Source organism: Dipodomys merriami, unplaced genomic scaffold (assembly GCF_024711535.1).
Source record: "Dipodomys merriami isolate MVZ:Mamm:240054 unplaced genomic scaffold, mDipMer1.0.p SCAF_120, whole genome shotgun sequence".
Lineage (NCBI taxonomy): Eukaryota > Metazoa > Chordata > Mammalia > Rodentia > Heteromyidae > Dipodomys > Dipodomys merriami.
The window spans coordinates 3,681,192-3,697,911 of record NW_027202494.1 but is presented as its reverse complement, the minus strand read 5'-3'; the positions used below and the strand labels follow the sequence as shown (position 1 = coordinate 3,697,911).

The 16,720-nt window shown below is 46.6% G+C and overlaps 1 protein-coding gene across 2 annotated transcripts in view; it reads right to left on the bottom strand.

Moving 5' to 3' along the window:
• Positions 1-228: 228 nt before the first annotated feature.
• Cdyl2 (chromodomain Y like 2) overlaps positions 229-16,720 on the bottom strand; it is a 104,264-nt gene continuing 87,772 nt past the window's right edge. For both annotated transcript variants that reach the window (XM_070016965.1, XM_070016964.1), the window contains exons 4-7: positions 14,769-14,941; positions 10,113-10,323; positions 8,432-8,575; positions 229-6,759 (exon numbers count right to left, since the gene is read on the bottom strand). In XM_070016965.1, the coding sequence (XP_069873066.1) occupies positions 6,601-6,759; positions 8,432-8,575; positions 10,113-10,323; positions 14,769-14,941 (687 nt within the window). In that variant the 3' untranslated portion in view covers positions 229-6,600. The remainder of the gene's footprint in view (positions 6,760-8,431; positions 8,576-10,112; positions 10,324-14,768; positions 14,942-16,720) is intronic.

The following is a 16,720-nucleotide window of genomic DNA, read 5'->3' as shown; positions in this document are numbered from 1 at the left end:
TAGATAAATGTGTGAGCCCCATGTGTTCTCTCCATTTCTAGGGTCCCCTCACTTCCCCTACAGCTATCTCCCTGAATACCTAGAGCTTCAGGTAAGAGCTGGGTAGGGAGGCCAGGGGCCCCGGGCTTGCAAGAATCCAGACATAAAACCAGAGACTTCTCTACTCAGAAACCACAGAGCTTGTTTGTGAGCTTTCAGTACAGACTGCCAAAGTGGGAACACAGCAAATGGAGGCGAAGTTTCAACCTTTTTATTCAAAGCAGCTTCTCACAATGTATAAATACTGCGTATTAGCACACATGAAAAATACAACTTCTAAGGCACCCAGAAATGTGTTCATACACGTTACAGGACCATTCACAAAGAGAGTGTACAATTTGCTCTAGACAGTCAGCAGTTGATAAATCTGATTATTATCCTCAGTACTGCACCCAGTTCAGGGAAGTATTTACAACGTGGTGAGAATGAGCCAGCTGTACCTGCTTTGTAACTCTATGAAGTACTCATACTTACAAGTATTCAGAACTAGTTAAAAGACTTTCTCATGATAATCTGGCAAAATAAAAACAAGTAGCCTAATTTGCAAAGGTCTCCGTGGATTTGGGTGTGTGTGCTACATCCATGATCAAACCCAAACATTCTGAGAGTGGGCTGGATTATGTTTTTGGTAGCCTGCTTCATTATCAGAAGTTTGGTAATAAGCCTTACCAATAGAATAGCACTTCATCAGCATCCTTCATTTCTCAATTGGTTAATGGATCAATGATTTCATCATGAATGAGAATGGAGTAACACCTGGTGTGAGAACTGAGAAAAAGCTCTCCTCTGCCAAACAGGAACTGGAATGGGTCCATGTGGAACAAAAGAGGTGGACGTCTGGCAGTTGCAGGATCCCATTGCTCGGGGAGACACATCTGCAGAGCTCCTGCTGGAGGCTCAGATGCAAATGGATGAGTCTACACTGGTCACACAACCCGGGGAAATGCCAGACCTCCACTACTTATGATATGAATAAAGACAGAGGACTACACAGCAGAAAACATCCACCTGAGATACTGAGTTCCAATCTTAGAAACTCCTCTTTCAGAGCCTTCTCCATGTGACAACAATCCTCTCAGTATGGCCAGCCAGGGGAAAGCAGGAGATTGGGGGAAACTGAGTGGTTTCTCTGTGCCATCAAGCTCACACATCTGTCCAGATGTGCCTATCATCTACGATAACTTAAGTTTTGTTGGAATAATGGAATTCTTTGGTCCTTGGTTTTATGAAAGGCAATTATTTTCACAATCCTGTCAACACAGACATTGGCAAATGACTTCAAGTTGGGACTAATGGCACAGGGACAAAATAAATACTAGGTGGAAAAGCCTGTATCTCTAAACTATCCAAAATCAACATAATGAGGTCCAGGATCAAGAGAGGCATTGGGCCACCAAGTTGAGGTCAAACCAGAGAGACATCAGAGAAGAAGTTTAACATCAGACTTTGGTTCTTTCTCTCTCTCTCTCTCTCTCTCTCTCTCTCTCACACACACACACACACACACACACATACACACACAAACACACACACTGAAGAAATGGGAAGCAAATCAGCAAATCTTCATGCAAATGGGTGATCAAGTGACAATGAAAACTTACTAGAGGTGGACCATATGGCTTCAGCTACACTATAGCCCTGGACTAAAGCTCCTACTTAAAGTGTTGGTGAGAATATTCAATGGATGACTACTGGAGTATGGCCAACCAAAAGGAATCATATTTAAATAAAAATAAATGGGAATCTTAATTGGTTTTATGAGATCCCAGACACAGAGAACACGTCGCTGATAAATTTCATGACTGTACTGTCTCAGCCTGAAGAGACTGACACAGCTGGTGTTCCTGTTCTGCATCTAGTCTGCCTTCATCCTGCTCCATTCCACCTTCGTATGGCTTGACACACAGAGACACAGAGGACACGTGGAATGCTGATTGTGGAACGAAAATTGACTTCAGATTGTCTACACAGTAAGACTCATATGTAAACTTTGTTAACATCTCTCAAGGAGTGCTGAGCTCAGCCAAAATGGACATTTCCAGGTCATCCACAAGGAACCTGTGGTCCACCACCTGGGTCAGAAGCAGGAAATACCATTTGTTCAAAACAAATGATGAACCAGCATTCCTCCTCATGACCGTGTCTGAACTATGCGAATAGTAAGTAAGTGGCTCTAGAAAACCTGTCCCTGGTCCAATTGGAGGGCTAAAGACCATCACTAAGGAATCTACCTGGTCCCTGCCACCATCAATTAAACCACACTCTTCAGATTAGCCATGAATTACAGACTGCACTGAGCCCATTAACATGGTTACATGGAGGAAACAACCCGTATTACCCTATTTGTTAATATATATATCTATATATTTGCAACAAGCTTAAGGCTCTGTTCCCAAACTCCTTCAATAGCCACACAATGAGAACTTATGAGACGACCTTAAACTCTACACGTAGTTGCAAAAGTTGGAAAGTTTAACTGATCCTAATGGTAAGGCTTATTCACAAATTCAGTACATTTTCAAATGATACTTCAAACCCAATAATTTCTTTAAAAAAAAAAGAAAATTAACCTCTGCTCTCTAACAATATAAGAGCATTATGTTTAAAAAAAAAAAACACATTGGCACCAAACCAGTATGCTATTTTTAAAAAGAACAAATGATATTAATGGAAAAGATTGCCTAAAACGCATATCTTAACTTACCACGGAAATATAAAAGTTTATATTCTGAAAATATATACTGTATTAAAGTCTGTAAGCATTTTAACCCAAATTTGCAGAAAGAACTAAATAACACTTATCTACAACAAAAGTAGACATGCAAGACAAACCCCAAAGATGTATCTACAAAGGCAAAGTGTAGATTTTTTTAAAGATTTTACAAAACCATTTACAGAGAATAAAATAAAATACTTAAGAAATCTCATTTTGAGTCTTAAATACTGTGTATATTAGCGAGAGTATCTTGACTAATATATACAACAGATCTAAATATCTAAATACAGAAACACATTAGAGACGCAATTCTGCATCTTAACTATTTACTTAGGAAGATCTGCAGATGTTTCTATTTGTTTCTCTTTGTTAAAAAAATTTTCTACAGAAACTAGATTGAAAAACTGCATGAATGTGACTAAATTCCAAATTAAAAAAAGTTTACAAACTTTTAAAAAGTGTCTTTTTTTTTAGTTTTAAAACCAACAGTTAATAATGGGAAATGCAATTCAGCATTCGGTCAAGGCTATTTTTAAATGTGGCTATTCAGAGATAGGGTTGCATTGTTCAAAGTCTATTGTGATTACTACTTTCCCATCTTCATACTAAACTTCACGTGGGGAAAATGTATTTTCATGCTTTGGAGAGAACATTTCCTAGTTTAATCTACACCAAACAACAAGACAACGTTTACATTAGTTCTCTACTTCCTTCTTTCTCATAGTTATCCAATTTCATTCTTAGCAAAAAAAAACAACAAAAACCAACAACTTGGTTTTTATGCACAGACATTATTTCTAAGCAGGAAGGGACACGCGAATATGACCTCCACATTAGGCTCTGGCTTCCAATTGATGAGAATGTCTGATCATCTCGACAAAAACTATGCAAAAGAAAAAAGTCTGGAACAAGGCTTTCACTCCAATGGCTCCATGGCAAAATTATGAGAGAGATCATGAGCGCTGAGACAGAGCAGGAAGGAAAGTTCCAAGGGCGGCAAAGAAATGGAGATGGTGGTTTGCTGGGGTCCTTGGTAAACAGAGGTCCTCCCAACTTCCCACCATAGCTGTTTACTTAGGAATTCCACAAGGAATTCTGGGATGGGATTGCTAAATCCAACCACAATTCCTCAAAGATCCTTCCAAGCCCCAGCAAGGGTAGAGGGAGCAGGGGAAAGGAAAGAAAGGGAGAAAGCACTCTAGGGGTGGAGAAAAGACACTGGGGTGTAAGATTAAAAACAAGTCTGAGTCCTATCATGAGAAAGCTATCCTTTGACACAACCATAGATCTGGTATATGTTGCCCAAACAACTATTTGAAAAATAAAAATTATAACGGTCTCGTCTAACCTGGAGCAATCACATTTACTAACTTTTTCTCTGTTGGTAGAACTCTCCTATTGAATTGACTTTGTACAAACAACCAAAATGCAGAGTCTTTAAAATAAAAATCCAATTGCACCCAGAACCTAAAAATGACCAGCATGAATTCTACCTTAAAGAGGGGTTCACACAGCTACCATAGACATTATAAATCCCTGGCGTGTTCATATACTTGGAAATAATGATATGCCCAACGCTTAAACACTTCCGCTTCTTTCAGCAGAAAACAAAGGTACAGACTGATAAAGAAAATTCAAAACATTCCCTTTCCATTTTCAGTGGGATTCTGTAGACATCAAACACAAGCACCACCCTCATCAGACGCTAAACAGCGGAGATGCAGCAACAGCGATGAGTCTCTGCCACACACACAAGAATGACGTTTACCTAAGGGCTTGGGGGGCAGCAATCATGAGACTCACTCAGGCACCAGGGCAGAAGCAAGCATTTCCCAGTGCTCGTTCCTATGCTCCAGGTACTCGGCTCCTATGGGATCCTACAAGGGAGCTAGGCATGACTTCAATCCCAACTTCCTCTGGCTAAACATAGCCAAGGAGGTTGTCTCTTTCGGCCCTCAAAATGGCAGAGGCTGGAGGAGAATGGCAGGGAACTTCCTCTTCCCTGGACTGAAAAGGTTTTCTGGTGAAGAAAAGGTCATCTTAAGAGCCAGGAGGCTTGATATCCGTGAGAGCCACTGTTTCAAGGGCCGTTTCTCTTGCTCTAGGGTAGACATTCAGCTGTGAACTCAAAGCCCGGGACAATGCAACCCCTCTACCTATGCTGCCCGGAGCACCCAGCCACTTGTAGGAAAAGGAAAAAGACCAAAGGACCACAGGAGGCAGAGAAGGCTCCCCCTGGCTCTTCCTCTTTGTAGCCAACCAGCTTCCTCTCTGCCAGCTGTGCCCAACTCTTTCTGCCGCACTCAGGGTTCCAAGAAAGAGCCAAGCAAAGGCTGGCAACTCAGAGGAAAAGAAGGAGAGAGAACAAAGAAATACTTGAGGTTGTGACTAAAAATGAAAAATCCCATCTCCCTAAGAATTTTCGACTGGTGCAGAGCTGCTCCAGCCTCAGTGCTCATACCACTCTTCACTGACCCAAACCGCAAACCAAAAACAAACCTCAAATGAGCGCCTCCCTCTTGCCGCAGATCCAGAGACTATAGGCGGATGGTCCGCGTGCAGATGCTGGAGACCTCTTGCTGCCCACGGGCACTGGGGCAAAGGTACCTCCTCCTGGCTGCTGCTCTTTTAAGTAAGTGAACAGCTAGAAACAAAGAGGTATCAATTTCTTTCCCACCTCCCTGGAAGGCAAAAACCAGAAATCACTGAATTTCTGCAGAAGGGAGACGGTCTCTACAACCCAAGTTCAGTCAGCATCACATTCTGGGAAATACACCATCCCCAGCAGGGTCTCCCCTCCTCCTCCCCATGGCACATAGTTAGGGACTGGGTGTGCTCCGGGACCACGCAGGCTGGCAGAAACCTTTGCCTCCTTAAAGACAGCAAGTGAGAAGAAGACTCCAGCAGGATTTCTCCTAAGAACAAACTGCAGAACTGGTATTAGGACATTACAGCTACACAAGAGGGCCTGATGCAGAAATCCTTCTGTTTTCATCTGTCTGAATTATCTTTCTATGTGGTTCATTGCTAGAGTACACCAAATGACATGAACTTTGAATGGTATTTGGTCCAGGGCAATATGAAAATAAGATCTGTGTGAACATCAGACATCATAATATATAAACAAAAATAAATAAATAAGCCCAAATAAAGAGAAAAAAATTTCCTAGTAGTTCACATTTTGCAAAACTAGCTTTACATATAATACACATAAATTATCAGAATTTCCACGTACATTGTTTTAAAAATATATATTTAACAAAACATTTCTAAATGTACAATATCTGGGTTTGTGAATCGCTCAGTTCGGTTTTAAGACCAAAGCCCTAATAGTCACACAGAATTGCATTGGAGAGGAGACTGAGGCCGGGTCTACACAGTGGCTTGCTCACTGGTCTGAGAATTCCCTAAGACAGTCAACCCCTGGCCACAAATCTGCACTGAACCAGAGAACTATGGTGGCCTCTAAATCAGAGGCACTGTGTAGACACAGCCTGAGTCAGGACAAGGGAGAGTGGTCTTCCCCTCGTGGACCATGGCGGTGCATTCCAGCAAATAGGGAAAGGACAGCAGAACCCAACAGAGCTTTGGGAAGATGTAGCCCTCGACAGCTCTGTGGCAAATTGGGGCAGCGTGTGGGGAGGTCAGGTGTGCTGCGCTTCCTTGTAAAACGAAAGCAAACCAATGAGGAACAACCAAACACAGGAATGGACACAACCCTAGGTGTAAAGAGACACCCTGATGAACTCTTGGCAGGGGCAGATCCTGGGCTCCAATGGCCAGAACACAGGGCCAAGCTGGAAGTCAGGCGCCCATGAACGCGGGGGCAGGTGAGCGAGGGCTCTTCAGACCTCGTAGATTTTGTCCTGCAGGTAGCTGAACAGGGAATCCAGGCCTTTAGAGGAGCTCCAGAGCTGCTTGAGCATGAGGCACTCCTTCTCATTCACATCTTCCAGTACTGACTTCAAGAAGCTCCGGACCAGGCATTTGGACTCCTCTAACACCTGCAAGGGAACCGAGAAGCTTGGTTAGCTGGCCCTGGGACTATGTGCTGGCCTGTGAGACCTTGGTCTGCCTCAGATGGAGAGGTTCACCAACCATGGCCTGGGCTAGCTGGTTCTGGGTTCCAGCAGTGGTTAAATGGCTTCCAGTGGTCAAGAGAGTGAGCCCTCCATCCCCAGGATGACTGAAGGGAAGGTGGGGAAATGATGGTACCATAGGCCACAAGAGTGTCGCCTTTTACCCAAGAGTGACATCACCATAGTGCCATTTGCTGTGGACGCTAGGAGAGTTTAAGACATTTTCACAATGTGTCAGGGACAATGGCATCTAACTCAGGGTCACTGGGAACCCAGGGTGAGGTGATGAAACGAACTCATGGTTGTCAAAGCATCCACATAACCCACCCCGACAGCAATGGCCCTTTTAGTAGTAAGAGCAGTAGTAATCATTGTACTAATGAGTGATAATAACTGTAGCAATTATCATCATCATAATTGCCAGAATACACAAAAGTTGCATCGATCAGTAATAATCATGGCAGCACAGTACTAATCAGAGGAATGAATGATACCACAGCAATCACAGCAATGATCATAATAGAGTAGGAATTGTAGCAATGAGTGGTAATAATGGTACCACCGTCCCTTGCTGTATCGCAGTTCACTTAGTGTGCCTTTGCTGTATCACAGGTTTTTAAAAAGAAATACAGAAACAGTGATCCCTCACCTATTGTGGGAGCTACGTTCTAGAGATCCCCCATGACAGGTGAAAATCTGTGAAGTAGCAATAAGTGAACCGCAATATGATGAGGGGCGACTATATAATGCTGCTACTTGGGGGATTTTCACCTATCACAAGGGTCTCTGGAGCATAGCTCCCGAGATAGGTGAGGGATCATTGTAGTACTCACTATAGTACTGAGTATTAGTAAGGTAGTAATCATCACAGTACTGAGTGATCACAGTGCTGCATCTACAGTATAACAATGTAATAATCATAGAATGAGTAATATTCTCAGTAATAGCTGGGCACCAGTGGCTCATGTCTACAACCCTAGCTACTTGGGACATGGAGACAGAGTCATGGTTCCAGCCAGCACAGGCAGAAGAGTTCCTGAGATGCCTTTTTTCAACAGGATGTTCATTCTCAGCTGAGCATAGTGGCCTGTAACACACCAGCTACAGCAAGAATCGTCCCCTCCTATACTCGGTTTCTGTCGTGAGATAAAATCAACACTTAATTAGTAACTGGCGCCTCTGCAGAGGTGCTATTTCTCTGTTCTTCAATGCTTCTTCAGCGTCAAACGGTGGAGTTTAGACATGCCAGGCACTCGGCGGACAGAAGAGACGAAGTGTGGTGTCACTGTGTTCTGGGCTAGTCACTGTGAGCTGTCCCACACCCTGTCCTGTAAAATTCAGGGGTTTCTCCTCTCTCTGAAAGCTGAAGTGTTTGGTGCTTTGGGAGGGGGTGCAGGGCTTTCTCTTAAAGCAACACATACTACCCCAGATTATGGAATCTCTTTGACGGGGCACAGAGAATCTGGAACAATGCTGAGCAACGCCTGCTGACTTAATCTCTCACCTCCTTGTCTATGGCATCTGGAACGTCGGTCCCTCGCGCCTGGTGGCTTCTTCATCTATAAAGGGAATGGGCATACAGGGGGCAGGAACTCACCACGGCACTGCAGGAGGCCATCTCCTTGACCCGCAGCATGACCTCCTGGCTGAAGGTGGTGGGCCAGAAGACCTGGGACACCAGGCCTCTGCTGCAGGCCTCCTGGGCTGTGAGCTTCCGCCCACAGAACAACATCTCGTTGGCCTGAAAGAGCAAAGGCAGGGGTGGGCTGAGCTCCTCAGGGAAGACGGAGACTCCTGTGAGGAGCTGTCTTACAACATAAGGTTAGTATGCTGGGTGAACTGCACGTGGACATGTGTGACGGCACGTGTTAAATTCTCAAAGGAGCCAGGTATTTCCTATAGCCTTGTGTGCCTAGGCCCGGTACCTCTCCCACATCTGGAGGCAGACTCATGGTCCACACCATGGTCTGGGTCCAGGGTATTGACGTGATGAAGGAAGATGAACCCAATGACAGGCAGAAATGTAAAAGGACAGAAGGAAGAAATTAGAACTATAAAGCCCTCCCTACAGAGAGTTCAGAGCACCTAGATGGATGGGAGTCGTCATGGTTACGAAATGGGTGGCTGCTGACAGCCAATCAGGAATCAGGGTAGAGGCACCATGTCCTTTCAGTAGGGTGGAGAAGTCGTCAGAAACCCTGGAGTCCTTTCCAAAGAAAGAAAAATTCACAACAGACATATGCCACCGTGGAAGGGCGGACGTCACTCTCCGGGGCTGTGGAGTCAGTATGGCCTTCGGGCCTGTTGTCTCGGCTGAGCTTTGGCAGCTTTGAGGGGGTCTCTGATGAGCTCGGGTGACTGCTGGAGGGTGGCAGGTCAGTCCCCGGGCAGACCGCTCCTGGGGGACTGCCTGCCTAGCTTTGTGCCTCATGCCTGGCTCCCTCTCATCCATTCTCACTGAATGCTCACCGACCTTCATTCCAAGCCCTGCCCAGCTCACCCTCTGCTCAATCTGACTCCTTTTCCATGTCTATCCAACTGCCTTCCTCCCGGGCCATGCCCAGCCCCGGCACACAGTGAGTGCTCTCCACTGTGACAGCAGTTCCTGACCCTAGTGCTGTGATTGGACACCAGCCCCACTGACCCACCCAGTGACATGGCGTGGCAATCTTAATGGAAGAATCTGCAGCATGGAGTCTGCTGTGTGATCAGCACAGTCCTTTCCCTTCTCTTGCCAGGTGTGCAGCTAAACCATGCTTCCCACCTCCCCTACCAACTGGAGCGGCCACACGATGATGTCATGGCCAGTGATGGAAAAGAAGATGTCCCCTGCAGGCCCAACCTACGAAGATCTCCTGGGTAAGATCTCTCTGTCTTCTTCCTCTGCTAGGGGTGCAGACAGGGGCGCAGGGGTGAGACAGCAACCATTTAGACAGAAGGACTGTGTGTTTTGGGTTATCGTACACAGTCCTACTGAGTTACTGTGAGGAATAAGGTAATACATGTACAGTTTTGTGGCACAGAGTAGGTGCGCAGTGAGTGGACCTCATCATCCTCCTCCCAGTTCTGCTGTTCCCATAGGCAGATACCTTGGAGGCCCCAAGACCAGACCAACCTCAGTTCTGGCTCTTCTGGAGTGGCAGAAGAAGCTGAAGATTCTGTAGGTGGACAGGAACCTGCATTTCATCAATAAGAAGCCACAATGGAAGAAGGATCCTATAAGGAGCCAAGTGCACACACCCTGCGGAGGGAGGCTGCTAGGGAAAGAGGATGCTTACCAGTGCCACGCCCAGGATCTGGGGGAAGGTGTAGGAGGAGCAGCCGGCTGGCGTGAGGCGGATGGTGGCATAGGGTGTCTGGAACCAGGCCTTCTCACTGGCCCACACGATGTCACAGAGGGGCAGGATGGAGGCTCCCAGGCCCAGTGCTGGCCCATTGATGGCTACCACAATGGGCTTCTTAAACTGGATAAAGGCCTTCACGAAGTCCCTGGACGAGAGAGAAGTCCCTCTTTAACAGATGCCTGCGGTCATCAAGCCCCCAGAGCCCCATAATTCTCCCACGCACTACGATGCACGTTCTGGTCATCAGAGGTGAGCAGGGACAGGCAAGGGCCTTACTCACCCAGACACAGAGCCACCAGGCTGCGTGATTTCTCACAGGGGACTGACAAGGGTGGATATGCATCCCTGTCAGCCAGTTCATGCCTGATATCTCCGAGCTACTCTCAGTTTCCATCACCTGCTCCCACTCTTGAGAGCCATGACTAGAACAGTGAATTACGTGGACACCCCAGATACTGACAAAGTTGTACACATTGAAGGAAGATGACCAGAATGTTATGGTTTGGGGGCACAACCAGAGGAAGGTATTCCAAAAAGGCAAATTGCAACTCCAAGAGACAAAGAATGTTCTACCACCACTGGCCCAAGGAATGAGATAGCTTTTCCAGGCAGAAATTGCTCATTGCAGGAGTTGTACTTTGGGATTCATGATCACATTTGGCGATGCTGACTAGACAGGAGTTGGAACTTGAGGACATCTATGATTTCCTTCAATCAGGAATGATCTGATTCTGAATAATCCACAGGGATACTGAGTCATGGAGGGTGTAGTATTAGAATGGCTTTGTCTAAAACTGAGGAAGGATGCTTGGTTTCCAATGGCATTTGACTTCTGCCGTCATGGCTGGATCAGCCTTTCCTAGCCCTGCCTGTCTGCACCGAGCAAGCTTACAGCATGCATCTGCACTTACAAAGCAGAGCCACCTGCCACAATCTCATTTGCCTTTCTCTTAGTTGCTAGATAACATCTATAAAATTTTAATATTCATCTGGAGGTGGAGAAAAGATTCAAGGTATGTAGTAAAGCCAGAATTCTTCATTATTCTCCGATGGAAGGTTGACAGCTACCAAGCACTGACAAGGATAAAATCCAAATGCTCATGACCCTGATCTTCCTTGGCTCGTGTCATTCTTGATCCTGCTGCTCACTGAACATGGCCAAGAAGGCTTCTGAGAGGTCTTACAATCAATACCATGGTTTGAAATTACCCTGCTTAATGATTTTCTTACGTCCTTATCTTTGAGTCCTTTAACACCTTAGGGACAACCACAGATCTACATGAGGCATTGTTTGGCTTCCACCGATATTGAAATTGGCACTCAGTAAGCAGCTACTAAAGAAATACACATGTCCCTGAAGGAGAGTTTGTTGGAGCAAGTATAGACCAGCACTTCGCCAAAGCTGTTTTCCCTCCCTCCCTTCTTATTATTGAGGTTACTGGAGGACCACATTTCCTAGCCTTTCTTCAGGTGGCTGTGGTCAAGTCACCAGATGCTAGCCAGCAGAGTGGGAGCAGGAGCCATGTGCAGTTTTTACATGTACACACAGCCTCCCAACACGAAGTCCTCCAAGGTAAGTCACGTAGATGAACACAGAAGTCTTGGAAGACCTTGGTGGAGCCATAGGATAGAAAGGCATGGGTTCATAAATCATGGTTTGGAGGAGAGCCAGGAGCTGACTGGTGAGATCTGCTTTAGATTTCTATATGCAAGTAGTAAATTATTATCACAGTTGAGCCATTCCATATTATTTGGGATTTGTTAAAGCAGCTAATACTTAACTAATACAAATATCAGTTGACAGTGCTCCTCCTTCTAACCATTTTGAAAAGATACAGGTACCATCATGATTTGGTAGGACCTGAGACAGCTATGAAAAGACTGCTTTACATTCTTCTGCACTCCCTATAAAGTCATCATGAAAGTATGCGGCTTTGACGTAGGCTTGCAACATCATGCTGCTTGAGAAGGTAGAAGCACTTTGGTTATGGCTGGCCTCACTATCCCCCCCCCCCCCCCCGCCGCAAAAGACCAAAAAACAAAACAGAAAAACACAAAATGCAAGTCTTGGTACCATGGCCATCACTCCTGGTTTTTAGTAGCTTTCTCCTGGCTTTAGTGGCTTTCTCCTTAGGATTTAGGATGTGTGATGATCACTGGCTTACATTTTATTTTTAACAAATGCAATCTGGAATCTGTAGGGGACATGGGGCTTATTGGTAAGTCCTTGAAACCCCGAGCTTTGGGTGATTTTCATCAGAGATCCCTTTCTGAGTGCCCTCATGTAATTTCAGAATCTTAAGACTTCGGGCTTGGGAAAGACAGACTGATCAAGCTAAATCTTCCACTTGGTACAGAATTCCTCCATGCCAGACTGAGAATGGATCGCCTGCCTTTGTCACCTCTCCAGTACCAAGCCCCTAGTTTCTCCATCAGCCTTGCCATTGGAGGTCTCGGGTGGGCCTCCTGTTTTTCCAGAATCAACTGCAGGCCTCACCTTCTTCAGGACCTCAGAGCTTTCACTCTGGTTTCCAAACTAAATAAACGCTATATAAGGACAACAAGAACCCTAGAAGAGCAGCGTGGCTCAAGCATGCAGAGCGCCACCCCCATCCCCAGCCGCTCCTGTTTCATTCCAACCTGCTCCTCATTTCATTTCCTTCATATAAAAATGTGATATGAACACCGCCCCCCCACACCCGCGCAAGCCTTTCTCTCTCACCTCAGGCAGCAGATCTGTATCACAAGGCCCCATGGACGTTGGAGCCAAACAGCAAACAGGATATTGCATTACAGACCTGTGGCTCAGATACCTGATCTGAGAGCACTGTCTGGCGGGGGAAGGGGGAGGACGAGACTGTACGCCAACCTTCCCCAGCACCCAAGGCCATCAGGGGGACACTGGCTTTCACAGTTTCTTCCATACAACCTAAGCCCTCTATGGCTCCTGCCTGACCAAGATGCTGCTGCCAGCAGAAAGGAACTGGAGAATCTGACAGATTTGGGGTCAGACCTTGGATAAGCTGCCCCACCTCTAGAACCTCATTTTCTCCCTCTGTAACATGGAAATGCTCATGCCACTCCTCACGGGGCTGCGTAAAACCATGTGATACTGTCCATGACACTATCCACACAGGCCACCAGCACAGTTCCTGATGTCCAGGGAGTAGCAATTGGACTGCCATCACTGTGGGTTGTACACATGTATGTCATGGTGGTCTGTGATCATTCACAGAGGCTCCTGAAGATGCAGAGCAAGTCTCTGATGGTGCTGATGTCCCATGTCACCTAGGGCAATTGTTCCACTGAACCAGAGCTGTAGAAGAAAGTCCTCCCGGGCCAACTCTCACAGCCACACAGCAGCCTGCGAGCACCAAGTGCACACTGTGATCATCACCCCAGGGCCCCCGAGGAGTCTCCAGGAGGCCACACCATAGTCAGACTGAGCTTAACTACAACTCTGGCGCTGGAAGTAACAGCTGTCACAGTAACGGTAATCATTCTTTACACCTATTGTAAGTGCTTAGCGTGTGCCAGAAATAGGCTAGGATGGGTATCTGGCTGCTCTTTATCCTAGCAATCCACCAGGGAGGCCAGGCCTATAATTTTGATGGCTTTTGTTTTCTGGAAAATGCAATAGGCTTGACAAGATGATAAGCTCGGAGCTGCACCACGAATGAGCATGGAGGTGGGTGTTGAGCTCAGGTGGCCGCTGAGCTCAGGTGCAGCTAGCCCTCCCCGCCTTCCTGAACCAGCCATCATGGCACTGTGCTGAGGGCAAGTGTGCACATCTCTCTTCCCCTCACAACAGTCCTGCGTCCAGGAGGCTGCTGGTGGATGAGTCATCTGTGCCCCTCTACCCCCCACCCCATCTACTCATCCAGCATGTGCAGAGGGAGTCAGGGCCCAGTCCTGTGTGTGCCTTCTTTAAGCAATGACAAAGACTGGGCAGGAGCACCAGGCCAGGTGCTCATCCCTGAAGAGCTCTTAAGAGAGCAAGAGGCATCCATAGGCTATGTGAGATCAAGGACATACTACGTCCACCCAGTTCTGTTGGATTAAGAACAAACTTCTTTCACAAGAGATTTCTCAGCCCCATAAATACATAAATATACCTGGGGAGGGTCTTGTAGCATCAACCAGACTCTCAAGCTCTACCTCTTCCCCCCGAGAGGCTAGGATTACATGCAAGGTCCTTCTCTTCTGCTCTCATAGGGCAGTTCTCTCCAGGTTTGGTGTTCACTATAATCCAGGATGATCTCATTTCAAATTACTAACTTCATTACATTTGAAAAGACCTTTATTATGAAATAAGGTCATCATTACAGGCTCCCAATACCTTTGGGAGGGAAGGCAAGGGGTGGGGTTTAACTGCACCCAAGCTTCTCATGCACCTTCTGGAAAGAATTCTGCAGTGGGAAGCAGGTGAATACTTTGGAGCGGGGCTTCACCGTAGAAAGGGACTCAGTATTCCACACGCAAAACAGCCTGGCATCACCTCTGTGCCAAGTCTGAAATTCATGCTTAATTCGACAGCTTGTATTTTTATTTCCTAATTCTGGTGAGCCCAGACAGAACCGCAAAGCTCACCTGATGGCTTCTGCAATGCGAGTGCTCTCCTTCCGCCGGTCACTGGACAGCCGGCCGATCAGGTAGGAATAGTCCAGGCCGCTGCAGAACACGCTGCCCACCGCGCTCAGGAGCAGCAGCTTGCTGTCGTCCGTGGCTGCATTGCACAGTGCTCGCCGCACCTCCTTCATGATCTGCAGGGAGAAATGCATTTGCAGGGATTTTAGTGTCTATCCTGAAAGTTAGCTTGAGGCCTGATCCCCGAAGAGCAAGAGAGGGAGAGGGCTACTCTGTTTCTGCCTGTGTAGGGAGCCTCCTGAATGCAACAAGCACATGTCTAGAACAGAGAAAGAAACCTTATCAAAACCAGAGCCTCCTCACTCCATCCCCAATGCAGGCTGAAGAACTGTAGTTGCTGAGGTCTGGGAGTAGTCCTAGCCCTGTCAATCTCTGCAAACCCTCTCCCACCATTTGCTGGCTGAGCCTTTTCCAAGGTGTGGGGAAACCGTGCTGTGCCCAGCCCAGATGAGACTGGCCAGTCCTTTCTCGGCTTAATTCTCCCACTGCTCACTCTGAGACGTCTGCGTGGCTTGCATGTGGCCCATAGAGGTAGGCTTGGCATTGCAGCAGAGCCAGGGCTAAGGTCCTGCTGTATTGAGAAGCATCTGCCTGAACTGTGGCTCTGTCGTGTACTGGCCATGGAGCCTGAGACACACCGGCCACTGTTTAGTGGGGAGCCAAATCACCCACAGCGACATCACCATAAAGAATAAATGCAAGGACATAAGACACACTATGGCTTATGGCCTTTGGCAAGTTCACATTCTTGGGAGGTACAGTGAGTTCTGGATAAAGGCCATCTTGTTCTTCTTAATGTGGCTACAGGAGACATTGTACCAGCGCTGGTCTGTGATGCAAATAATGACAAGAAAGATGCTTCTCTGATCCCTCCCTCTGTTCTTAGAGCCTGACACAGTGTCTGGTATCCAGTGAACACTCAATAACAGCTCATTTCATTGTATACTAACTCCTGAAAGTCTTTTCCCAATCTCAGAAGAGAACTAGCCAGGCTGCTTCAGTGCAGGCCAGGCTGCTGCCCCAAAGCCACTTGGCCTTTGATCTAAGGTTCTCAGCGGAACAGTACAATCTAGCTACAGGAGCAGCAGGGCATGAGCTCTGTAGTGCATAGGGAAAAGCAGAGTCTTCCCAAGACTTCGGAGGTCATGATAGAATCAGGGACTCGGCTGCCCGCCCTCTCACCCACACACACACACAGAGTGCAGAGGCCAAAGCACTTTGCGGGACCTCAAAGGCTGGACACAGTGTGAACTGGCCCCTTACAGCCCTTCCACTCCCGGACTCCCAATGGCAGCCTTGCAGCAGACACTGTCCCTGCTGTCTACACAATTTCTTGGGAACTTGGACATTCAGGGTGACACATGGCAATAAGGTGAGCCTGCAAAAGCAGACTCAGAAAGCTTGTATTGGAATCCACTGGATGATTAACCGGCATAGCCCCTCCGATCCTCCTGCCACCTATGCCACAGTCAAAACGAGCTGCTCAGACAAATTTCTTGTAGGAAAAATTTCCCATGAGAACTTCAAACTGCTCTCTCCATGGAGTTGAAGTTCTAAGTTATCATACCAGACAGGAGAGAAATCCCCAAGTTAAAAAAAAAATTAACATGGAAATTGGACATGGGCTAGTGATATCCCTGAGGTATTTCCCTGAAACGAATGGAAAAGTACTCTGGAGAGAAACAGAAACCTAGACTGCATGAGAATTGCATGGGAAAACAATCTCTGCTGCAGATGAGCTCACAATTGAAAATCACAAGCACTTGAGGAAATATAAATCAGCACACTCAATTAGTGGAGGTTTTAATCATTGTAATGTTGATCTAAGAAAGATGATACCATAAAAAATTCAAATAATCAAAGAGAAGAAAGGACACGTGTGTACGATAAAGAAA